Source organism: Brachyhypopomus gauderio, chromosome 4 (assembly GCF_052324685.1).
Source record: "Brachyhypopomus gauderio isolate BG-103 chromosome 4, BGAUD_0.2, whole genome shotgun sequence".
Classification (NCBI taxonomy): Eukaryota; Metazoa; Chordata; class Actinopteri; order Gymnotiformes; family Hypopomidae; genus Brachyhypopomus; species Brachyhypopomus gauderio.
In genome coordinates this window covers 989,161-1,014,651 of record NC_135214.1, presented here as the reverse complement: position 1 = coordinate 1,014,651, position 25,491 = coordinate 989,161, and the positions used below count along the sequence as shown (strand labels likewise).

Below are 25,491 nucleotides of genomic sequence, written 5' to 3'. Positions count from 1 at the left end.
AAGAAGTCAGTCTCCAAACACAAGCAGCTACAACAAAAACCACCAGAAATAGAAGGTTGATTTGTCATTAGTCGTTTTTAACGAAGAAAATGCCACTAATAGGATTAGAAAAATCTTCCGGTTCAACTCAGAACAGAATGAAAACTAAAAAAGATTTAATTAAATGCTCCTGCAAAGGTTTACACCAAAAGGTCGCTGATTCGCTCATTTTGCTGTCAATCAAAAAGGGATTCAGCCTCAGATAGATCATCCAATCATCATGCAGAAGCTGAGCGTCCGGGCCAGCCGAGGCCAGCCCCTGCCCCATAGACCCCCAGAGACACTGAGCACCCGATGGGCGGGACAAAGCCCAGCATTTATCCAATGGCTCGTCTCGTTTTGCTGCACTCTTTGCTTCGCTATTAAACTCTGTAGACGCTCAGTGTCCACACCGTTTAAAGCACCGTGAAGCTGCGGGAATGAGTGAGAGGAAAGCCGCTACGTTACCAGTGATAAGAAGCTGATTCTGAACAAAAGTTGAACGTGTTGTAGCGCATATTTAGTCAATGACGTACACACAACAGTATATGTTTGATCACTTATTTTTTGACATTTTAGGGGAAGCTGAGCTTTCCTTGCAATACTTGGAGCAATAGTCACTGCTGGAAACTCGCCCCAGTTTCGTAACTTTATTCATCCTGAATTTTTTTTTTCATGTCATACAGCACTGGGCTAAAATACATTCTAACTACTGCAAAGGTCTAGTTTTGTTAATTGTTAATAAAGGAAGTTTAAAGAACAGATTAAATTAGGGATCATCTTTTCCCAGCAATGTTCATGATTTTTCCATCAATCCATCATTACAATGGTGTCACTAACATTTTTGCACTGTTTTTTCTAACCACATTTTTGCAGTCATGTTGAAATCAGCATTACAGAATTACATTTCAGCTGCATATACCTATGTAATTAGGCATGTAGTTATTTTCATAACAAAAGGCTAAAAACAAACAGATGCAGAGGAACCATCGATATCTGGATCTGGGGAAGTTCAATCTTTACATTTTAGCTGCAGCATTTTGAATAAGTGAGCATTTAACTGTGGACTTAGGAAGGCCAATACAAACACCACTGCAGTACTACTACTGCAGTAGCCACACAACGAATAAGCTGGAGAAGTCAGTGGCACACATCATCTGCACATGCTATACACAAATTCAAAATGGTTTCTTTTGTCATTGAAATGTTGAAACTTAATGGTGAACAAGAAAAGTCAGAAGCCTTTGAGTAAGATATTAAAGTAAAATAAAGTTTATTAAATATGGATCGACCCAGAGATCTGTGTTACATACACTCAAAGCGATTTCAAGAGAGAGCTGCCTCCCCTCTGTAATCATGAACCATTATACTAAAAACTACTGGCTTTTTGTCATTTAGATTCACAAGAAATGCATTTCTTCTCTACAGGCTGCCTACAATTACATGATTACACATGCCTAATTTAACAAATGGTGCCCACATACATTGAGTAGAAGGATGAGAAAAGCAACAGCACAGGCATCACATGGTTTTGAATCAGAAAGGATCACATGAATGTTACATCCATGTGTATGTTAGTAGAAAGGACAAAAATATAAGATTTTCCATTACACTTTGTTCATTTTCATCAGAAATGTGGCTAAATTTGTCATGTCATAAAAAATCACTTGGCATATCCATGTAATTCATTCATTCATTCAATTATAGCATGGTTTAATGTGGTATCCATTATGCATGAAAGCTATATGCTATAAAACTACAATATTTCAACATAATTATATGTTTTGTATCCATTTTCTGCCGAAGTGGCAAGTTATATTAAATAGCATTGAAGATTTTTCATTATTGTGAATTTTCATCATGCTGTGTTGGTGGAGCATTTGACCACATATTCTTGAGCCCATGGTATAATATGTTTTAGGGCATCCAGCATCAGGCAGTTTATGTCCTCAATTAAATCAGTCTCTTCATGGTAGTTCTTCACGGGGAAGATGCAGTTCACTGGAACACCCAGCAAATTACTGCATTTCTGCATCTGGACAAAACCACACACACAGTCTCAATGTTTTGCTAGTAACACCACCATAATACACAATCTCTGCATAAGTGCTGACACAAGCTCCCAGTAGCAATTGTACTCACATTTTCTTTGATCTTTTTGCTTCTGTAGATGTAACGCAAACTTTTTTCTTTTATCAGAGGACAGGCAAGATCAACATCAGTCATAAAAACCACTTGAAGGATCCCTGCAGTACAGACAGACATTTACTGAGCGATGTTCTTCTGAATTGGCATTAGAAGAAAAATAATTTGCAGATATGGTTTAAGCTAAAATACTTTAGGAAACTTAACAATTTGTAGATATTGTGTAAAGCATTGTGTGTAAAAGAAATAATGACATGCAAGTAATATTGTTAATGCCTGAAAAAAGTAATAATCTTTGTCACATATGGCACGTCATGTGTTTTTGTTCGCCACGTGCTCTGTTGTTTTGGTTTCATTTTGTACATAGCCATACAACTAGCTTTTTGTATTTGTTAAGCTTTGTTTTTTTTAACATAGCCTCATTAATGATATCTTCAGGTCTGCTTTTTAATGTAGTTTGCTTGTTTGATTGCAGTTTGATTCTTTCATGTAGACTGTTGTTTATTGTGTTGTCTTGTTTTCAGTTTCAGTAAATTAACTTTAGAAATTGACTTTAGAAGAAGAATAAATGGGTCTGGCTCCTGGTCTCTGTAAAATATAAATGTACAAGACTTCAAAGATCCTACAACATCTTGACCATTGATTTCATTCAGATGTTCATATCTTCACATACTGCTGTCAAATCAGTCAAATCAAAATATTTTCTTTGGTCATATTATTGTTTTTACAATAATAATTATTGCAATAATATAAGCTAATAATTAATTCGGTGTACAGACCTGGGATGAGTTTCCCAAAACTTTCTTAACGCTAAGTACTTCGTAACCTCGTACTTACGAACGTTCTTAAATTTACGCCGGTTTCCCAAAAGCCTTCGTAACCCACGTCATACTTAAACTCATTCGTAAATCTACGAGTGGTCTGACCCTGTCATAACTCGCTAAGTTGTTCTTAACCTGAAGTTCACGAGCAGTTCTGTCCGATAAAGATAGAGGCCGCTGATTATCCCTTTAAAAACGCTACGAACTACATACGCTTGTGTGTACAAACTGGTACAAACACGAATCCACGAACAGGTTAATGTACTTTTGAAAGCGTAATTGCGTCACATATATTGGATCCAATGTCCTTAGTTCAATACTGCACATAAATATATATAGAAAATTTAAATTATTGTTTTCATGAAATACAACATATTGTTTATTAATATACATATATAAATGGCATAAATGCAGACTCACTTTTTCTATCTGGAGCCTTTGGCTTTCAATAGAAATGAACTACTCGCTGCATGTGAAGACCTTTCAATATGTTGTGCAGAGGAAGGGCCAGAAGATAGGACAGGACTGTTGGAGGGAAAAGAAGGTTGCACAGGGGATGCAGGTTGAGGTGGGGTAGTCGGGAACTCATTTGAGGCTACATCTATCCCCCCAGTGATTGGTTGCAGTTGGGCCCAGTATTCCCAGGGCTTTTTCCTCTTCTGGTGTGAGGACTGTTGTAGATGATTGACCCCCACCCTCTCTTAGCCCTCTCTTTACTAAGTTCCACTCCCTTTCTTTTTGCATGACTAACGAAGTCGTGCCATTTTTGCATATGTCCATTGCAGATCTCTTGTATGCACTGCAGGCACTTATTTTCTGGGCAATTTCTTCCCATTTCTGTTTTTTTTCTTTATTTGTTGAGCTTCCCCGAGCTTTGGAGAATAGTATGTTCTTGTTTTCTTCAATTTCTTCCTGCATTTGTGTTAGTTCCTCCTGAGAAAAATTTGGTTTGTGTGGTCGGTTTGTCATAATTGCTGTTTGATTGCTTCTAAAGGTTATTAGAATAGGTTAATTGTCTATTTATAGGTAGGCTTGGCATTCGATGGACAGCAATTACAAATGAACTATTTAATTTTTTTTTACATACATGTTGTGTAAATACTTTTTTGTTGTTTGATTTTATGATTACTAGTTACATAACAACACTTTTGTGGCTTAATAATATAGAGATGTATGTAAATCGGTGGTTCAGTTTTCGACTGGCAGACCCTGTTCTGAGCAAATGTGGGGGCGGAGTCAAGTAAGTGCTACTTAGAGACTCGTTCGTAAGTTTGAAAGATAAGGGTTTTGGGAATCCGGCGTAAAAACTGCGTTCTTAAAGTTACGTCGTTCTTAAAGTTGTTTGTAAATCGCTAAGTTCAATCGCTTTCGGGAAACTCACCCCTGATAGCTGGGAAGCTGAATCAAAACAAACTTGAGACTCACCCATTATTCTTGCAGCTTCTCTAACTTTCTTCATTTTGTCAATAGATTGCTCATCCATCACTGCAATCTTGTCCATTGACATCACATTGACTAGACAGTGAATCCTATCACACAGGTTGGGATTCATGCGGTACTGTGGGTTTCCCTCAAGAATTTGAAGTATTGGGTTGAACTAATGGAGAAAAGCAAAGTACATGGCATACTGGCTTGGATAGTATACATACTACGTTCATTCACTTTTGTTTATATCTTTTTTTCCCCCATAGTTTCTGCAGGAATGTTAATTCAGTTACACAGCATACTGTACAGTGATGTGCATGTTATTTGTATCTTACCGCATAATCCTCTGTTATGTGTCCTTTCAAGGCATTGATGATGTCATCAGTGCGAACTCCTGCAGATTCTTGTTTTTCTACACCCATTGTATCATAGAAGACCAAAGGTACCACACCTTCTCTCCTAATAATATGTTTTTGATACTGAAAAAAAACATGTAAATACCACGTAATAATAATAAAACATCACCAGCAAAAACAATAGAAATACCAATATTAATAAAAATTATGGTACAGCCACGGGCATCTGACATATTAACATTCCTGAACAGATTAGCAGGGTTACAATGTGTACTCACAGTTTTAGTATAACTCACAGTAGACTGTGCCGATACTGGACAAATGACACAATAACGTATTCATTCCCATGTTGTGCAAAGATTTGTACAGTAGAAAAGGCATATTGGCCAGCAGTATAACTTGCAGCTATTTTCCATGCTGTTTTCTTGCATGATAATCAGTTCTGCAGCTTGTGTAGAAAGACAAGCAGGTCGTGAAGTGGTTACCACTGCATAGCCTGATGCATTCATACCATCTATGCCAGCAGTATGGTCAACACTAGACGTGACACAACATTAATTCACTGTAAAAAATAAAACATTGATAAACCTAATAAAATTGAAGTAATCGATCACACGAAATATTTGTCATTGGCTCAACTTGTCCAGCTGACGTTCTATACTGTATCAATTTAAAATAGCAAGTTCAAACTGTAGGTATAAATTAATTACTTGCATTCAAGCAAATAATCTGAAATGATTTTGTGAAGCCGAAGGCGTCGGGACAGAGGCAGCCGGAGATGCAGGTGGATTGACCGGAGTTTTATTCTCCATAATACTACAACCAAAATGAAAGCCAAGCAAACGAGATGACTCAGAATGCGCAAAGGCAGTAGGAACTCTCAGGCAGCGCTTGACGGTCCAGTACGGCTCGTAACGGCAATGTGCAGCACCGGACTGGACGACCTGCGGGCTTAAAAAGAGCAACGTAATTGTGAACAGGTGTTAGTATTTGGGAGAATGTGATGGTGGGAGTGGTTGCGTGCTCGGGGGTGTGTGCTTGGATCGGCTGCTGGCCGGCATACTCGCCCTCCTGTGGCGACCCGGCCCCCTCACCGTGACAGTTTTAACTACTAGAGAAAAAACACTTTAAATGAATGACAGCAGTGTTTTACTTTTTACAGTGTTCATGAAGGATGAGAAATAAGCAAAGGGTCTTTGCTTGGCTTCATATTTCTGAGTCAGAACTGATGTCTTGTATCTCCCTCTACAATCCACATATTGTGTAAATACCCGACATCCCTTGCATGGTTTTCAGACAGAAACGTGCTAGAGTACTTCCTCTATGCAATTTCAACATCTCATTTTCCAATTTTCACATTTCCCCATGATTTCCCTTCTGGTCCAAATGGAAGTTAGTTCATACCTTTGATCTCTGCCTTCAGTTTGTTTGTAATGCTGCTGTTAAACTGCTGTCTTTCTCAACTAGAGCCTTCGAGATACACTAGTCCACTTTATACAAAATCTAGTGAATACCAATATGTTGGGGAGCTTCTTCCACAACTAGAATTCTGTCAATACTGCATTGGGCATTTAATCCATTATGTACAGACACCACTGCTATCACTAGTGAGGCCAACAGATCCCTGCCCAGGAGGTTCACTGGACAGAATTACTCGATCCTCATGACTGCATGTCTCATGTCCGTTTTCTCATCATAAGCTGAAATTGGAACTGATAAGTTGATCTTTGTAGACTTGGCCATTGGCTGATTTTACTGAATAAATGTGTAAAATTTTAATTAATTGTTTCATTGTTTGACCTTTTCTTCACCCGAGCATCCTCTTTTTTAACAGACAGTTCCACTTTTATAAACACAGAAATGAATTAGTCTTGGTATTGAAACCAAAACAGTTAATGCTATAGCAACATACATGGTATATATTTTATGACTAACAGTCTAGTTTTATTAATTGCCAATAAAAAAAGTTAAAAAAACAATTTTAAATATTAGGGATTGCCTCTTTTTTTCATGGTTTCAAATTTTTCCCACCAATCCATCATCATAATGGTGTACAACAACCAGTAAAACACAGTAAGCTGGAGGAATCAGTGGCACATCTGATCATCAGATCATTGAGGGAGTCTGAACATTAAACAAGCATGTAGTATGTCGTTACTAACACGGGAGTACTTACAAAATCAGGCAGGGAAACGGAGCAGGCAGGAACAAAACGGGGAAACACAAACACAAGAGCCAGAGAGACTTGAACAGAGATACATGTGGAGCACAAAATACGTGATACCAGACATGGGAGACACTGGGATTATAAATACACGGAACTTAAACAGACACAGCTGGAAACACTGACGACAAGTGCTGGCAGACAATGGGAAACCAGGGCAACAGACAAGTAGGGCGGGACTAACGGGCAAGGAACAACACAGACACGAGACGAGGGGACAGGGAAACCAGAGCATCCATTTTCTGGCTATAAACGTGAAATGAATCAAGTAAAATTAAACAACATTGTCAATTTTTCATCATTGTGAATTTTCATCATTTTGTATTTGTTGCCATGGTGACCACAAATGCATGAGCCCTGTGTATAATTTGTGCTACGGCATCCAGCATCAGACAGTTTATGTCCTCATTCAAATGGATCTCTTCATGGTAGTTCTTCACGGGGAAGATGCAGTTCACTGGAACACCCAGCAAATTACTGCATTTCTGCATCTGGACAGAAACACACAATTACAATTAATAGACAATCTCTGCATAAGTGCCCACACAAGTTCACACTACCAATTTTACTCACATTTTCCTTGATTTTTTTGCTTCTGTAGATGCAGTGCACATTTCCTTTTGTCAGTGGGCAAGCGAGATCAACTGCAGTCAAAAACACCACTTGAGGGATTCCTACAGCACAGACACACAGATGAAACACATTTACCGACTAATGGTCAAAATCGGCACTGTAGCAAAATAATTTGCATATATAATATATGCTAACACATTTTAAGACACTAGCAATTTGTAAATATTGTGTAAAGGAAATAATGACATGCACAGTATACTGTTCATGGTTGAAAAACCTATAATAATTGTCAGGGTTTCCTCTCATTGTTATTTTCCTGTCCAGCTCTGCTTTTGTTTGGGAAGGGTTTTTTGTTCTTTGCGGCGTTTGCCACTGTCACGGTGAGGCGGCCCCCTACCGGCCGCCTCTGTCCACAGCGGCTGTTGTTGTTGTTGTTTTGTGACGTCGTGTACGCCCCTCAGGTGGGCCCCTCTGTCTATATATGTCTTGTCTTTGTACCAGTTGACCGCTGGTCATTATATCCTTAATTTGTATCCATTGCACGGGTTTTAGGTTTGCACACTTTCTATTAAACCATCCTTTTTCCCTGAGACTTGGTGTGATCGCTTCCTTTTTGTTGCTCACACCTGCCCGTCACAGAATGACCAGCCACCCTTCGGAAGCCGCCGAGTCTCTTTTTCTTTCTCCTTCGTTCGTGGTCATGTCTCGTGGTGTTTGTCTGCGTAGTGTTTTGTTTGAAGAGCTCCGCCGTGCTTTTGTGTTTTGTGTGTGTGTGTAGCACGGCGAGGACCAGGGCAGTCTGCCCTGAGAAAGCTCTTCGGGTCTGTTGTCAGTGTGTGTGAAGAGTTCCACCGTGTTTTCGAGTTGTGTCCGTGGCACGGCGAAGACCAGGAATGTCTTCCTGCCGATAACTCCGTGTTGTTGTGAATGTGTGTATGCGTGAACGGACGTGTCGATCGGTATGCGCGCTCGTTGTGTTATGTTACATGTTCTGTGTGTGACGCTGGTGCCGCTCCTCACCGTCGCCTCGCTCCCCGTGTTGTTTTGTGTTTCATGTGGGGAGCGACTGCGAACGTGAGCGGCGCGTCACTGTGTCTGTTTATGTAGAGCGCGCGTTTGTGGGTCCCGTCTGTTTGTGTGTACGCCGTTTTTTGTTTGCTTGTCTAGTCTTTGCGTGTGTGTTGTGTCCTAACGTGTTGTCTAATGTTTGCGTGTAATTCCACGCATGCTCCTCCCCCTGAATGTGTGTTTGGGGGGGGACCGGCTGTGGTCCCGTGCCATGGGGTGTGGCACGGAGGGCGTCTCTCCCAAGGGAGGCCCTGAATAGGGTAAGGCGCGTTTGTGTTTTGTGTGTGTGTGTGTGTGTGTGTGTGAGGGCGTGTTCTTTGTGCAGGTGCTTCTCCTTGGCAGTGTTCCTGGACCTTGTGGGGGTCTTCACCTGGCAGGAGCCCCCTTGTGTTGTGGGGTGACCGGAGCCCGGTCGTGAAGAGCCCCTCCCTAGAGGGCTGGGGCCCCCGGATGTTTGGGGACCATGGGGCTCCGGTCTGAAAAGCTCCTGCTGGGGATGGAGATCCTCCCTCCTGCCCGGGGTGACCAGGAGGCCCTTGGGGCTGCTCCCTAGCCCGCGTCGGGGGTGCTCTGGGCCTCGGTCTCTGGCGCTCCTGGGTTGGGTGGAGGAGTCCACCTTGAGATGAGAGGCCCCGGGAGGGGTTGGCTCCCCAGGAGGCTGGGGTGACCCCTAGCAGAAGGCAGGGGTCAGCTCTGGGAGGAGGTAGGTCCAGGAGGTGAAGTAGCCACGCCTTGGAGAGGTAGCCTGCACACCCACACACACACAAGGGACGAGAGAGGAGCCGTAGCCCCTCGTCCTCACACCCATGGGGCTTACCAGCTGAATGCCGGTTAGGGCGTGAGGGCCCTGGGACCGACTGGGGCGTGGGTTTGTGTTGTTAACGGCCCCGTCGGTCCAGGGTCCCGCCCAGGGAGGTGAGCTGACTAATGTTCTGTGTTTTGTGTTTCAGCTCGTGGACTGCAGGAGGTGTGTCCCTGCCTGTCCTTGCCTTCCTGCCCCTTCGTGTTGTTGTGCAGCCGCTGTGTGCCACACACCCAGTGGAGGGGAGTGCGGCTTGGTGGGGGGGTCTGTCACGGTGAGGCGGCCCCCTACCGGCCGCCTCTGTCCACAGCGGCTGTGTTGTTGTTGTTTTGTGACGTCGTGTACGCCCCTCAGGTGGGCGGAGCCCGTGATCCGTTCCCACCTGATGGTCGTTTGTCTGTCTATATATGTCTTGTCTTTGTACCAGTTGACCGCTGGTCATTATATCCTTAATTTGGATCTATTGCACGGGTTTTAGGTTTGCACGCTTTATATTAAACCACCCTTTTTCCCTGAGACTTGGCGTGATCGCTTCCTTTTTGTTGCTCACACCTGCCCGTCACACCAGCCAGACAGTTACTTCCCCTGGCTTCTGATTTTCACATGTTGAATTTTCCACGTCCTTTGTGTTTGCATTTATAATTTTCTCCCATTATTTTTGTGGCTGAGTTTATTATACACGTTGAGTATCCCACATATTATTCATATTATTATTTTGGATTTTCTTTCTTTTTTTAGTGTCTGCCTGCCTCTCTCGCTGTTCTACGGCTTTAGTTGCCCCATGCGGTGGCTTCATTTATTGAACCCCACCGCATCACAATAATCTTGTCACATATGGCCGCTCCCCCACGCGTTTATTCCTGTGTTTGCATATTTAATTTAATTTAATTACATTTTCTATTGTCCTAAAATGACACTGCCTGCTGATGAGATCGTAAGACACTTTTTGTAAAATGTAATAGTACTCTACAAGACCAGCAAATCAATTACACGATCCTGACCACAGATTTGATTAAAGTGTGGAATTGACTGATATTGAGAGATCTTTGCTTTTGCCATATAGAAAGACTGCTATCAAATCTGTTATATCAGGACAAAATATTTTCTTTTGTCACATTATAGTTTTTACAGCGAGTTAATTATTCATTCATTGTACAGGCTTGATAGCTGGGAAGCTGAATCAAAAACAAACTTCAGACTCACCCAATATGCTTGCAGCTTCTCCAACTTTCTTCATTTTGTCAATAGATTGCTCATCCATCACTGCAATCTTGTCTGCTGGAATAACATTGACCAGGCAGTGGATCATATCACACAGGCTGGAATTTTTGTGGTACTGTGGGTTTTGTTTGAGAATTTGAAGTATCGGGTTGAACTAATGGAGAAAAACAAAGCAAAGTACATGGCATTCTGGCTTGGATAGTATACATACTACGTTCATTCACTTTTGTTTATCTATACCTTTTTACCCAAAGAGCACTGAGATACCAGTCATAATATTGTAAACATTTTGTACAGTGATGTGCATGTTATTTGCATCTTACCACATAACCCTCTGTTATGTGTCCTTTCAAAGCACTGATGATGTCATCAGTGCGAACTCCTTCAGTTTCTCCTTTTTCTACACCCATTGTATCATGGAAGACCAAAGGTACCACACCTTCTCTCCTAATATTATATTTTTGATACTGAAAAAAACACACCACGTAATAATAAAACATCACGATCAAAAACAATAGAAATACCAATATTAATAAAAATTGTTATGGTACAGCCAAGGTCATCTGACGTATTAACATTCCTGAACAGATTAGCAGAGTTGTGTACTCACAATTTTAGTATAGCTTTTAGTAGACTGTGCTGCAACTGGACAAATGACACAATAATGATCTTCAAAAATGGTTTTGACGGTGTTTATGATGCTGGATTTTCCTGCTCCAACTGGTCCATACAGGAGGAAGTTAAGCTCTCTGACTTGATCATTATCCATTTTTAATTTACTTAGAGAATCGACCATTACATTTTGTCTAAGAAAAACAACCAAAAAAAAAGTGATTGGGATATTGGACAAAAATACACAAAATGAAAGCTGCTTGTCTGTACTGTCAACGCTGTTCTAGGGAGTTTTTCCTTGCCACTGTCGCCTCTGGCTTGCTCATTAGTGTCACGTTGAGGACCCTGGCCCCTCCTTTTTGGGCGTGTGTTTACGTAGTCTACGTGCATCGTCTGCGTCTGTGGATATTTCGTGGTGATAGCTATGTCATGTGATAATCCGTCTCACCTGTGAATCGTCTCGTAATCACCTGGGGTTAATGTGGTTTGTCTATTTAATGTGCGCTCGCGCAGTGTCCTGTGCTCGTCGTTGTCTAAAGTCTACCCATTGAGTGTTCGTGTATGTTTCTCGTGCGCTATTGCGCAACTTCAGTGAAGATTAAAAGTGACGTCTGTCCTAAAAACCGAGGATTCTGTGTCTCGTCCTTGGCTGCGCCCGAACGTCACAGAACGATGAGCCTACCAGAGACACCCATCATGCCGGGCTACAAAAGCAAGCCCAAGAAGGGCAAGAAGCCTAACAAGCGGCATCCCCGCTCTTCGTCTTCTTCCCCACGCCGCGGGGTTTCGCCGACACTGGCGCAGCTCAGGGAGGACCCGGAGTGCGCGTACCTGCTGTGCGCAGCTTGGGAGACCTCCATACCCGAGCTGGCGGAGGAGTATCGCCAGACGGCTGCACGGGTGTGGCGGGAGAGACATCCCTCGCCTGCCCGTGAGCTCTCGCCTATACGGGTCAGCGTCCCCGCAGGACCCTCCCTGCAGTGAGGAGGAGGGAACACCCCCGCACCGCGACGCCGCGCCAACGCCAGAACAGCTGGAACGAGACCCGCAGTGCGCCGCCCTGCTAAGGATGGCTCGGGAAACCTCCAGCCCCGAGTGGGCGGTGGTGTTCCGCCAGGAGGCAGTGAGGGGCTGGCTGGACAGACACATGTCTTCCCCCCACGCCCTCTCGTCTCAGAGGGTAGACGCCTGCACCGTCAGCGCTACCGCGTCAACCCCGGAGGAGGAGTTCGGTGAGGGGGATTCCCCTGGCGAGGGGGAGGAGCAGGAAGAGGTGGAAGCCGCCTACCCTCCGTCGTTCGATGACGCGTCCACCGTGGACTACGGTGGAGAGGGAACGGACTACCCTCCGTCGTTCGACGACGCGTCCACCGTGGACTACGGTGGAGAGGGAGTGGACTACCCCCCCTCGCTCGACAACGCGTCCACCGTAGACTACGGGGAGGAGGAGGAGTCCGAGGAAGAGGACTATCCCCCTCCGCCCGTAGGTCCCTCTTCCGTCATAGAGGGCGGGGAGGAAGACGACTGTCCTCTGTCCGTGTACTCAGGCGTCTCTGAGTACACGGACAGCGAACTGTGCTCGGAGGAGGAGGACGGTCCACCCTCCTATGAGTGTTCTGCGGGGACTGTGAAGGGGAGATGGACCCCGTCCGCGGATCGCTCAGGAGGAGAGAGCATGGACTGCTCCCGGGGTGGCAGCCCGGAGCAGCCCATGGAATGGAGCCGTGGCAGCGAGACGGAGGAAATGGAAGTGGACATCCCAGACGGCCAGCCGAGGGGAGAGTCCGTCCGCCGCGCTGCACGGGGCGCGTACGACCGCCGCGCTGCACGGGGCGCGTACGACCGCCGCGCTGCACCGGGCGCGTCAGCCCGCCGCGCTGCACCCGGTGGAGGGAACGCAGCGAAAGCAGGAGGACTGCCCAATGCAGCACCAGCAGCGCCGGATCTCTCTCCTCTACTCGCGCTCCTCCTGGCGCGAAGCCTGGTGCCTGTTTCATGTTTGTCAGTCCCAATGTTTGTGAGTTTTCCCGTCTGTGTGTCAAATCCCCTTTTCCCGTTTATTCCTCTGTGTGTGAGCGTGCCTGTTTGTGTGTTTGTGAATGTGCCGTTGAATGTGTTTAACGTCTTTTCCCCCCGTCTTCCCAGGGAGGGTGTGCTAGGCGATTCATGATGGACGCTTCGCCAAGGGCAGTCACCTCCCAGACGCAGGACTGAGCGCGTCGGATCCGCCCATCGTCGTGGGTTCGGGGCACTCGGTCCTGTTGGCACCCCGGGACGGGTAGTGCCCTTGGAGGGGGTGTCTGTCACGTTGAGGACCCCGGCCCCTCCCTTTTGGGCGTGTGTTTACGTAGTCTACGTGCATCGTCTGCGTCTGTGGATATTTCATGGTGATAGCTATGTCATGTGATAATCCGTCTCACCTGTGAATCGTCTCGTAATCACCTGGGGTTAATGTGGTTTGTCTATTTAATGTGCGCTCGCGCAGTGTCCTGTGCTCGTCGTTGTCTAAAGTCTACCCGTTGAGTGTTCGTGTATGTTTCTCGTGCGCTATTGCGCAACTTCAGTGAAGATTAAAAGTGACGTCTGTCCTAAAAACCGAGGATTCTGTGTCTCGTCCTTGGCTGTGCCCGAACGTCACAATTAGGGATTTGGACCCATAGTATTGTTAACCTTGTAAATCCTGTAAAGCGCTTTGTGACAACATGTGTTGTGAAAAGCGCTATACAAATATATTTGATTTGATTTGTTTAAACTATTTTATTTATAGATATGATTCACTGTAACATCAGAAGCAAGTGCAAATGTATTTGAGATTATCTATAATTGGTGGGATGCAAGTTTGATAATTTGACCCTGGAGTGTACAAGATTATGGTTGTGCATGTGTGGGTGTCTTCCCTGAGCAGAGGAAACAAGATGACTATAGCCTGCCTGATAAACAATTTTTTTGGGTAAGGGTAAATTTGTCTAAATTTGAATTTTTCCTTTAACTGGTCCATAGTGTCCAGTCATTTATGGGATAGATTCAGTTATTATTTGACTACATTGGTGTTGTTACAGAACGAATACTACATTGTATATGATTAGGTTAATATTTGTATTTTCATAAAATTATTTTTATGTATACTTCGCACACAACAGAATCTCAGGATCAACAAAAATGGTAGTTCCTTTCCAAGACTACTATGTAGAAATGGACAAGAAATCACAAGCATGATGGTGTTATTGGTCCTTGACCCCATGACACAACATGACAGAATGACTGTGGACTTACTTCCATTGTACTGTCCTCCACTCCTTGAGTTCTGTAAGAGACACAAGATTTGTAGCAGGAGTTAGCAAAGCACTTGAAAGGGTGCACATTAATGACATTATAAAGTTTTTTATGAATACATGAAACATGAAATTTGGCCTGGGTTAAGAAACACCTTTGGTTCTTGGATGCAGGATGTTAGGAAGTTTGTATGGTCCATAACAATGAGCCTGCCTTCTGCCTATATAAGTTCAATTATGCTTTCTTCATAATCTTCTCACTATCATCACAAGGATACTTTTTGCACATTTAACGGAATCTACAATAAGTTAAAAGAATATGTGTCTGTCAGAAAATGAATATAAAAGTCACTCCGTACCAACAATCACCATGGCAGAGCAGGAGGCAGTACCCGATTTGTTCTCCACCTTTACAGTATACTTCCCCTCATCTCGCTCATCAGCGTTCAGGATTTGCAAAGAACACTTTGTACCATCTTGTTTCATGATGTGTTTGTCCTGCACACACGTCGGTTTTTCTCCATCCTTCTCCCATGTCACTGTTAATCCTTCTGTGTTTGTCTCACAGGAAAGACGGATTTCTTCTCCAGTTCCCACTTGTTTATCACCCAAAACTGTGATGAATTCTATTGTATACAAAACATGTGCACTGTGTAGTGCTCTTTCATGAGTTCAGATTAGAGAGCAATATCACAAAACCTCATAACTAATAGCAAATAATAACTTGAGTCAGGTCCTTGACTGCCACAGCACTAATGATTAAACTATTTATGAAATGACACTGGACCTGACACTGAGACCCTTTGTGTTTGGAATCAGTTGAGTTCAAATTATAATTGCTGCAACATGACAAAAAAACAGTCCAATCAATTTCCACAAGAATGAATACAGAAGATGTGCTAGTTCACAAGATAAAATGGTACTCAGACACTCGCACAATATTATGGTCTGTTTATTAACGGTAACCTGAAAATTTGAACCACATGTGATTTTGAAAAATGAAGTATGTGCACAGCTGTGATTAGTAATAATTAAATTAACTTCTACATTTTCTTTTCTTGAGATGTGTCTGTATGTGACTACAACTATGGATTTGCCCATAGTCGCTCATCTGCGTAAATTCGTCCTCCTGACTGCTCCATCTTGCAGTGTCAGCGTATATGATGTCATTTAAACTCACCTGGTTTTGATTGGCTTCCTCCCATGACTGATTCTATGGAAATAAAGACAAATGTTTCATCCATGTATTTATTTGTAGTAATAATCATGTGTTTCCCAAAACTCTTTCTTACATCATACTTATAGTCCAGGGGTACTCAACTGGCGGACCGCGGTCCGGATCCGGACCCGAACGCAGTCCTGTCCGGACCCAATCTCATTCCTGATTAACTGGATACGGACCAAAACAAAACCGGAGCATTTATTTCAGGGCTATTGAAAAAACACTCCGTCACGAGTGTTACGTTTGCCACCCCCCGCTCAACAACAAGCCTGCCTGGTTGACGCTTCGCGAGCGGCGCGAGGGTCCGCGCGGCGAAAATGACGTAATCGCTGTGGCTCCGCGTGTGCGCGAGTGCCTCGCGCGTTGTCGGTTCGCGAGGTCGTGCACCTCTCTAATTTTGTAACTTCGCGCCGCGCTTCAGCGCAATGAACAAAGTCACGTTTTCTGGGTTCATACACCTTTATAAGGTGGAATTCAAGCACTTGTACGTCACTTTCAAGGTCCATTTCAATATTTCCCAGCATGTTAAACATAATTAAGTTAAATATTTATACATATACTCGAAATAATTCGCTTTTTATCACATTATTTAATGGTTGTTTATTTAAAAAACGCCCAATCTTCACGTCTTCACGTTCTCTCGTGTTTCGTCCTGGAATTACAAGAGGCTCGTATTTGTTAACCTAATACAAGAGAACTATTCAGTCAGACAGATATTTGTTGTGAAACCAAGTAGTTACAATTTCAAGCATTTTAAAGTACTTTAACCTAAATTCCAGCACTTTTCAAACCTGAAACATATAGCAAACCATAAAATTGGTCAGGTAAATGTTCATTCCCCTGTTTTGAGGGGTGTTTCTACCACATATCGTTTCGGACAAAACGCCTATCGTTTCGGAGAACACTGCAGTGACGCTCGCGAAAGTATAAACGCCTCCACCGTTCGCGCACCCCCCCCCCCGCTCAACAACTTACGTTCGCCACCCCCGCCGCACCGGACCTCAGGTCACAGGTATCTGCCAAAATTGGACCGCGGACAGTTTTAGTTGAGTACGCCTGTTATAGTCGTTTGTAACCCATTCGGACCAAGGTTATAATAGTTTTAGATTTTTCATTAAAGTTTTTATTTCATTGTGACTTTTTTTTCTAATTCAATTAGTTTTAGTTTAGTTTTCATTAGTTCTAGTATTAGTTTTAATTTTTTAATACTTTGGGTTATTTGTCAGGTGCAGGATTCAAAAAGTTCAAAGTAAAAACTCATCAAAAGATACCAGGGGCGGACAGGGGGGAATAAGTGGCCCACAGACTGGCCCACTATATAATATATATATATATATATATATATATATATATATATATATATATATATATATATATATATATATATTATATAGTGGGTACATGGTAGCTCTTCAAAGAGTATTGGCTTTGAATAGAAGACACAATTTAAGAAGATGACATAATCCACAAAGCCATGTAGCTTGCCTGAATGCAGAATTTTGCCCTTAGCTCTATGATGCAGTTACTGACAGCCCTCAGATTTTATGCCACAGATGGGCTTTGCGCACCGCGCAAAATAAAAAAAAAAGTCGGTCGTAACTCCGGTCCGTCGTTAACCAGACCTGTCGTTAAGCGGTGACTCACTGTATACAAAATTTTCAAGGACTAGGGATGCATTACATAAAACCAAAATTGGTTTTCATGCAATTGTAAACATTCATGGTGTTGTTGGTGCCGTGGATGGCACTCTGGACAGCAGCCCAACACACTCCCAGCCTCTTGAGCCCAATCTACATCTGCCGTAAAGGCTTCTCTGCTTTGAATATACAAGTAATACACAACCACCAAGGCCTCTTTATGGACATTGTGGCCAAGTGGCCTGGGAGTACTCATGACTCCTTCATATGGGCCAATTCTGGAGTGTGTCAGATGGCTAGGTAAGGTGCATTTGATGGTGGAAATGTACTAGCTGAACATGGGTATCCACTCTGAAGCTATATAGTCCTGTATCAAATCCTCTGGGGCCTCAAGTACCAACCGTGCATATGTACAAAATCATTGCATAGGCTGTTTCACGCAAATGGTCAGATGAACATGGGAAAGTGCGTATCCCCACTAATGTGTTTTTGTCATTTAGCGACACTTAGAGCTGATGCATTGAAATTACAACTATTACGCACACATTGTAGTAAGCCCTTATTGGGTAAAATAAAGTAAATTAATTAGACAATGAAATAGTAAATTAATCAAGACTATTGCATTGGGTTACTGAACTAATCATTTAACGTGTTTCCACTTAGCCTAGATTATATAAACATGCATGAAATGTTGCGCTGGAGTTCTTGAGAGATGGCAGCGTTGGCATTACTGGAAGATATTGCTAATGGCCGAATTCGCTGAGAGCGCGTTTTCTGTGACCAGTGTTAATTTTGTTGACGAATAATTTTCATCATAGTTTTCATCAACGAACCTTTTTTTCATGACGAAAACGAAACGATAACTAAATAAAATAATATACGATAATTATATTATAGAAAATATATGCTCAATATGCTTGTCTCCAGTTATAGCAAATACTCTTTTTTTGTTTGTTGGGATGTCAGGCAATATGGTCCAGGGTCGCCAACTCTCACGCATTGAGCGTGAGACACACGCATTTGACCGTTTTCACACGCTCTCACGCCACACATCCGATTTTTCACGCCGAAAAAAAAATATCTAGTTTATTTACCTCTCATATCTATGATTCAATGAGTTATTAGTTCGCTCTGGCGCCAACCACCGGCGATCGATAGGTCGCGATATAATACTTAATTTGTGTCCATTTTACATTCGCCAACCCCCCCCCCCCCCCCTCAAAAATTTACACTCGCCACCTCCTCCAGGTTCAAATCTCACTCCAAGCGATCTTCAAAAGTTCAACGGATGGAAACCTATTTCACATTCAACACTTATTACTGATCTATTAGCTGCATGTAATTTGCCATCTAGCTTGACTATTATTAAAATCAAGAATCGTGAGAACAATCATTTTAACACTGAGGTGTAATTATAATCATGATGTGATTGAGAATTTCCTGGCTGACATTGTTGTTAAACATGGTGCTATGCATGGACTTCCATCTCTGTGGATAGCTGTGGGTTCTGATAATCAGTCTCAGAAACCCTCTTTGATCTCTCATGTCCTTTTAACATATTGATCATTGACAGATATTGTTTTATTATAGGATTCATCTTCTGGGCAGAGGTGTCAATTCCAGGTTCAGAAAGTAAAAGTCCTCACCAGGATTTTGCTCAGGCTTCCTGGATTTTGTTGATTCCACTAATTTTACCTGGATTGCACTAATTAGAAAATCTAGCAAGCTTGAGCAAAATCCTGGTGAGGACTTTTACTGCTTCTGGGTCCCACTCACTCGATTGATTCAGAAGCCATTTTTCATTTACAGAGGAACTCTAGTAGATTTAAAATCAGAAATATAATTTTCGTGCAATCAAGAATGTATTCTGTATAAATTTCTGTATAAATTCTGTATAAATAGCCTAATTGTTTGAGAATACTGTCACCATCACAAGACACCAGTGTTACGGTAGGCCCCCCCGGTAGGCCCCCCCCCCCCCCACACACACACACACACACACACATCACACACCCCTCCCTCCTTATGCTACATGGCATAATGGATAACCTCCTGCTTCCTCATTCTCTTCATGAAAATTGAAAGAACATGAATTTTCAGTTCACCCGTGAACTGAGGTGGGGTGCAATCCCTAACATCATCTGGTGCTGTATTTAAAAAAGCTGGGATGAGGTAATCTAATAAAAACACTATTTAATTAGCAAGAGACTGCATATTGTGAGATTAACATATTCATATTCAAATTCAAAATTGTGCCATGCTTTAGTAATAAACATTTTGAAGCTTCACAAAGTGACTAACACAAGTAATGACAGAGTCACACAGTACCAGGTCACGCCTGATCATAAATACGACAAAAACCACATGACATTATCATTCTGAACATCACTGTACTACAATAGACAACAAGAAGCAAGTAATCTTAGGAATGGCTACTATTTATTTCTTTAAACTGAAAACATTTTTAAACAATGCTTCAGTATAGATGCATGTGACGGGCAAGGGAAATGCAAAAAAGGAGGAAGTGATCATGCCAGTCTCAGCAAAAATGGGGACTTTAATGGATAAAGTGCACCAACGCAAAACCCATGACATAAACCAAATTAAGGATACAATAACCAGCAGGCAGCTTTGTGTGGAATCATTTCTGAGAATCTGATCCCAAAAGTGTTGTTTGGCAGTGTTACCTAAAAGTAACAAAAACTTTTCATCCTCTTTATTCTTTATTCAATGCACTCCTTCATTTTAGAACAAGATGGGTATTGAATGCAACCCTATTCTTACATTTGTGTATGTACTGACTGAAGTATTTGTCTATGAAGACCACGCATGACCCATTTCCTTAGTCCACTTGTGAAGTCTTAATCCCAACCCAACACACAGCATCTCTTACCTTTGTAATAAGAGTGAGCTGCTCCTTCCTCTGCTGCTCTGTGTCTGCACCTCTCTATCTGTCTCTAAATGCTCCTGCTCTTTTACATTAAGCTCTACACTGTGCCTTAGTGGGGGTGTGGTGTGGGTGGGTGGGGGTGGAGTGATCAATATGAAACTGAAAGTCAAAGCCCAGGAAATCAATGGCTTCATTCAGACAGCCAAGGTGGTGGTGTTCTCTCTTTTACATGTCAACTCCCGACATTGCTGACACTATTTGCGATTGGCTGATGTCCAATGGATCTGTCTGTAAGCACCAATCACACTCTAGAGCAAGTGGCCCACAGTGCTGGAAGACATGACATCCAAGCAAAATGTAACGCTTCACCTAGTGAGTATTACTGCCCATGTAGAGATTGCAATGTTTGTGAAATGCATACAGAGCAATCCATCTGTAAGGATTAACTGCACCATATATCATGTGGCCAATGGTGTTTGATACCACAAGGTCCATGGAAGCTTGGAACACTGATGCCAACGATTATTGCTATTCATGTAGACAGTGTTGTGTGTGTGCATATTGTAGTGATTTGTTGTACAGTGTGCTGCTTCCCTGTGTACAGGTTTGTGTAGCGTGACCTAGTGGTACTACTTGGCCTGTGTAGACGGTCAGCTAAGAGGTTTGCTATCCATGTACTTTTAGGGAGGTTTTGCAGAGATGTTTAACACAGATGGTTGGTACCTTCATTTATTTATTTTTTAACTCAACCTGACATTTAAAGAACCACAATAATCTACTGTGTTCTATTTCATTTTCTCATTTTTTATCATATCACATTGAGCACTGGGATAAAATACATTCTACTAATACAACTACTGCAAAGGGCTGATCAGCAGGTCAATATTGTGTCTAGTTTTGTTCATTCCTATTAATTAAAGGAAGTTTAAAGATCTATTTAAATATTAATTATAACTTGAATTAACAATTTTTTAATTTTTTTTCCCCATCATTACAATGGTGTCTCTGTGAAATACCTAATTTTATAATAATTCATTAGGTGATTGTTGTCAACATTGAAGAAATTGTGTGAATTTTCATCATTCTGTGTGTGTTGATTGGTTTGAATGTTTGAGGGTGAATTTAAAGTCACTCCATACCAACAGTCACCATGGCAGAGCAGGAGGCAGTACCCGATTTGTTCTACAGCTTTATGGTATACTTCCCCTCATCTCGCTCATCAACTTCCTTGATTTTCCAAGAATAGGTTCTACCAACTCAGTCCTTGATGTGCTTGCCCTGCACACAATTCCAGTTTAGAACCATTCTTCTCCTATGCCACTCTTAGTCCTTTTGTGTTTGTGACCCCTTGTGTTTGGCATTACTTGAGCTCAAGTTGCAATCGGTGCAATGAGATATAAAAACAGTCCAATCAATTTCCACAGGAATGAATACAGAAGGTACTATAATTCAAAAGATAAAATGGTACTCAGACACTGCCATGTTTTGATCTGTTTTTTTTTTTATGGTAACCTCAAAAAATTTTAACCAATGATTTACAAAAAGGCAATATATATACAACTGTCATTAATTATTTAATCATTAAATTAACTAGCATATTCTCTCTCACTACTTGAGATGTGTCTGTTATATAACGCTTCTAGAATTCAAAATTAGGATTCATTTGTTATATTAATTAATTACAAATTAAGTCTTAATATATCAGTGCATATGATATAATTTAAACTCACCTAGGTATTGATTGGGTCTGTCCCATGTCTGAATCTATGGAATCTGAAGGGCAAGTTTTGAGAATGCAGATTCAGCTGCTTATGCAATATTTTCTTTTACATATAAACATATGATCAATATATGTGGACTAGATAATGTATTTATATGCTTATGTATTTATATATAATGTGATAATCTGTTTATTAATGGTAAATGAAAATTTGAACCAGGTGTGATGTATTCTGGAGGAATGCACAGCACTGGCTCTCTGGACCTGTGGGTTTATATAGAGCAGGGGTCTCCAACCTTTTTGAAACTGGGAGCTAGTTCTTGGATACCAAGTATTGCGGAGGGCTACCAGATTAGTACGCGGCGGCGAGGCGAACGGAAGTTGTTGAGCGGGGGGGGGGGGGGGGGGGGGGGGGTGGCGAACGAAAGTTGCGTGTGCGAGTGTCAGTTGCTAAGCGGGAAGACCGCTAGCAACCGCAGACAATCTATAATAGTAGCAAAAACATGACGTGGCGACTCATGACGTGGGTGACCCCTGGTTTATTCAATATTGACGGCAGCCTAACTTTTTGATTGACAGCTAATTGAGCAATAGAACAGGAGAGGGAGTGTGTTATAGTGAATATATGTACATGCCGTTACTTGACAACGCGTCCGCGGAGTGATACAGAGAACGAGAATACCGTGCTGTTATCACACATATCTGCAGGGTTAGAACACTTCTCAACCAGTCGGATTGTGAACTTACTGTTGTATAATTGGCGAATAATCATTTAGTGTTAGAAGGGGAGGGACAACTGTGAATTTTGATTGGACATACATTTAAGTAGATTTCTCGATGGGACCAATTAGGTTTACAAATTTATATGTAATTCATTGGCCCTTTGGCGAGCTACTCGGAAAGGGGTGGCGAGCTACTGGTAGCTCGCGAGCGACATGTTGGAGACCCCTGATATAGAGAGTAGGTAGGAGACTGGGAACGTGGGAGTGGTCTGGAGTGAGTGTGTGTGTCTGGGCATGGGTGTCAGGGTTCTAGACCATCAGAACTGGAGGGACCAGACTGGGATACGTAGATCTGTTAGAGCGGTTCATTACTAACCTTATGGTGCCGGCATTTAAGAAGCAAAAGTAAACATTGGGGGGGGGGGGGGGGGGGGGGGGGCAGAAAATTTTTGCCTAATTCACCACTCCCCCTTCTCACTCAAGCAAACCGAATGGAATAGGGGAGGGCGGGACTGAAAGTTTCTAGTTGACATAACCCCCCCGAAGTTGGCAATACTGGTGCTGCTTCATTGCCATTCACAAAAATTGTGTGTCCAAGGATGTTGTGACAGAGGCACTGTCCCCCCTTGCCCCCCACCTAGTCTCCCCTGCTCGCTGGAAGCAGCCCACCGTGACAGCTAAACTTGATCCAGAAGGCAATTTTCATGTGCAAATATGTATAGATAGCCTTACTGTTTCAGAATACTGTCACCACCACATGCCACTAGATTGAAAGAACATGAATGTGAACACCTTTGACTACATCTAGTGCTGAATTTAAAGAGCTGCGAAGAGATAATATGATGTAAACATAATTGAATTAGCAATATACTATAAATTGTGAGCGGAACATATTCATAGGTGAATTGCTTGAGTTCTTTTAAACTTTATTGTGGAATTCCACAGACTCTGTAGTAGATACACACAAGCATCAGCAAAATCACAGTCAACTTCTTGTTTTCTCTTGCTTTATTGCTGACATTTTTGTTTTACCAAGAAAATTTCCCCAGCCTCAGCCATCATCTTTATTGTTTCTTTGCTTAACTTTTGCACTTCTATGCACCTTAACTTCATACAGGTTCGTGCCTTTAATCTCTCCTCCGACACACAGAAAGTGCCATCTTGGGCAGTCATGGCCTGGTGGTAGGGAACTGGTCTTGTGACCGGAGGGTTGTGGGTTCGATTCCCAGACCTGAGGCCATGACTGAGGTGCCCTTGAGCAAGGCACCTAACCCCAACTGCTCCCCGGGCGCCGGGCTAGGGCTGCCCACCGCTCTGGGCACGTGTGATCCACAGCCCCCTAGTAATCACTAGTGTGTGTGTGTGTTCTAACTGCACAGATGGGTTAAAAGCGGAGGACAAATTTCGATTGCGGTGTAAAAATCACAATTGACAAAATACGACACATTTCACATTTAACATTTATCTTGTCTTCTTTCAGTCGCCATAATCATCTCACCAACCTTCTACCTTTTAACATTCAATTTAGCAAACAATTTACATATCTTAACAAGTAGATTGCATTTTCTTAACAACATTATATGGCATATCAAAATGTCTTCCACATTTTCCTCCTTTTTATCTGTAAGGATAAACTAATAACCTCTTTGAATACATTTTCAGGTTGACTACAATGTAAGATAATAACTAAAAGAAAAAGCCAAATTGTCTAACATTTTTTGTCAAATGATTAATGATTATTGTCTCTAATCTAATACCAAAGTGACACATGGATAGACATTGACAAAAGTCATTGTTACATCATATGAGATGCAAGGACAGTTTTTTTTTTGTGTGTAAAGCACCCAAGGTTTATGGCAAGTGAATATAGCCCATGGGTTAAAGCAAGAAATTTTCATTTGACTGAAAATCTTTCCTGGCAAAAGACAATGCTAGCAATTACTGAAAATGTGGTGTAGTTGGGACACGACCTCTTTTGCCTAATTCTACACAATAAACACATTTATAAAGTATATTTATCTAAACAGCCTGTGTAGGGAGAGAAGAGAGAATCTATGAAGTGACAAAATGCAACACCTGAGCAATAAATGTACATAAATCTGGGGGTCCTCTTCAGAAAACTATTTAAAGATCAAGTCAAATTTAGTGAATCCTGGTGAGTTTTAAAAGGTATGAAGCTCTCTTGTTTTTATCAAATTCACTATTCACAAAAACATAAGCCGTAAGATTACCTGCTTTAAGTAGGTATGTTACAAAAAAATTACACTGGATAGAGCTTTTAAATACAAACAGAACAAAACCATCCATGTTAAGCCTGGTTTAAGCCATTATATTTGACACGGCGCGCGCGGGCGGCGCGTGCGCCGAAAATGACGTAATCGCGGTGGCTCCACCCGTGCGCGAGAGCCTCGCGTGCTGGTGATTCGCGAGGTCGTGCACCTCTCGAATTTTGTAACTTCGCACGCGCCGCGCCTCAGCACAATGAACAAAGTCATGTTTGCAGGGTTCATACACCTTTATAAGGTGGAATTAAAGCACTTGCACGTCACTTTCAAGGTCCATTTCAACACGTTTTCAATGTTACATTTAATTAAGTTAAATATTTATACATATACTCGAAATGATTCGAAATAATTCGCTTTTTATCACATTTTTTAATGGTTGTTTATTTTCAAAACACCCAATCTTAATGTCTTCACGTTCTCTCATGTTTCCTGGAATTACAAGAGGCTCGTATTTGTTAACGTAATGCAAGAAAACTGT

General features: G+C 42.3%; 1 protein-coding gene across 5 annotated transcripts; it reads right to left on the bottom strand.

Annotated features, from left to right (window-relative positions):
• Positions 1-1,280: 1,280 nt before the first annotated feature.
• LOC143511744 (interferon-induced protein 44-like) lies at positions 1,281-20,383 on the bottom strand. Of its 5 annotated transcripts, XM_077001342.1 has the most exons (15): positions 20,290-20,383; positions 15,830-15,926; positions 15,718-15,750; positions 14,897-15,186; positions 14,539-14,569; positions 11,264-11,459; positions 10,977-11,120; positions 10,636-10,807; positions 7,563-7,663; positions 5,044-7,480; positions 4,745-4,888; positions 4,410-4,581; positions 3,405-3,917; positions 2,161-2,264; positions 1,281-2,053 (listed from the first exon to the last, which is right to left on the bottom strand). In XM_077001342.1, exons 2-10 carry the CDS (start codon positions 15,832-15,834, stop codon positions 7,304-7,306), a joined length of 1,149 nt encoding a protein of 382 aa, XP_076857457.1. In that variant the 5' UTR covers positions 15,835-15,926; positions 20,290-20,383; the 3' UTR covers positions 1,281-2,053; positions 2,161-2,264; positions 3,405-3,917; positions 4,410-4,581; positions 4,745-4,888; positions 5,044-7,303. The 5 variants fall into 5 exon arrangements, with proteins under 5 accessions (XP_076857457.1, XP_076857456.1, XP_076857460.1 ...); XM_077001341.1 differs by lacking the exon at positions 3,405-3,917; XM_077001345.1 differs by lacking the exon at positions 3,405-3,917 and having other exon boundaries at positions 14,897-15,163.
• Positions 20,384-25,491: the final 5,108 nt, after the last annotated feature.

Coding starts and splice junctions, on each gene's coding strand:
- LOC143511744 (XM_077001342.1), bottom strand. Junction 11,460..14,538: donor TGGAGGACAGTACAATGGAA/GTAAGTCCACAG, acceptor TGTTTTTCTTAG/ACAAAATGTAATGGTCGATT. Junction 10,808..10,976: donor ACATAACAGAGGGTTATGTG/GTAAGATGCAAA, acceptor TTTCTCCATTAG/TTCAACCCGATACTTCAAAT.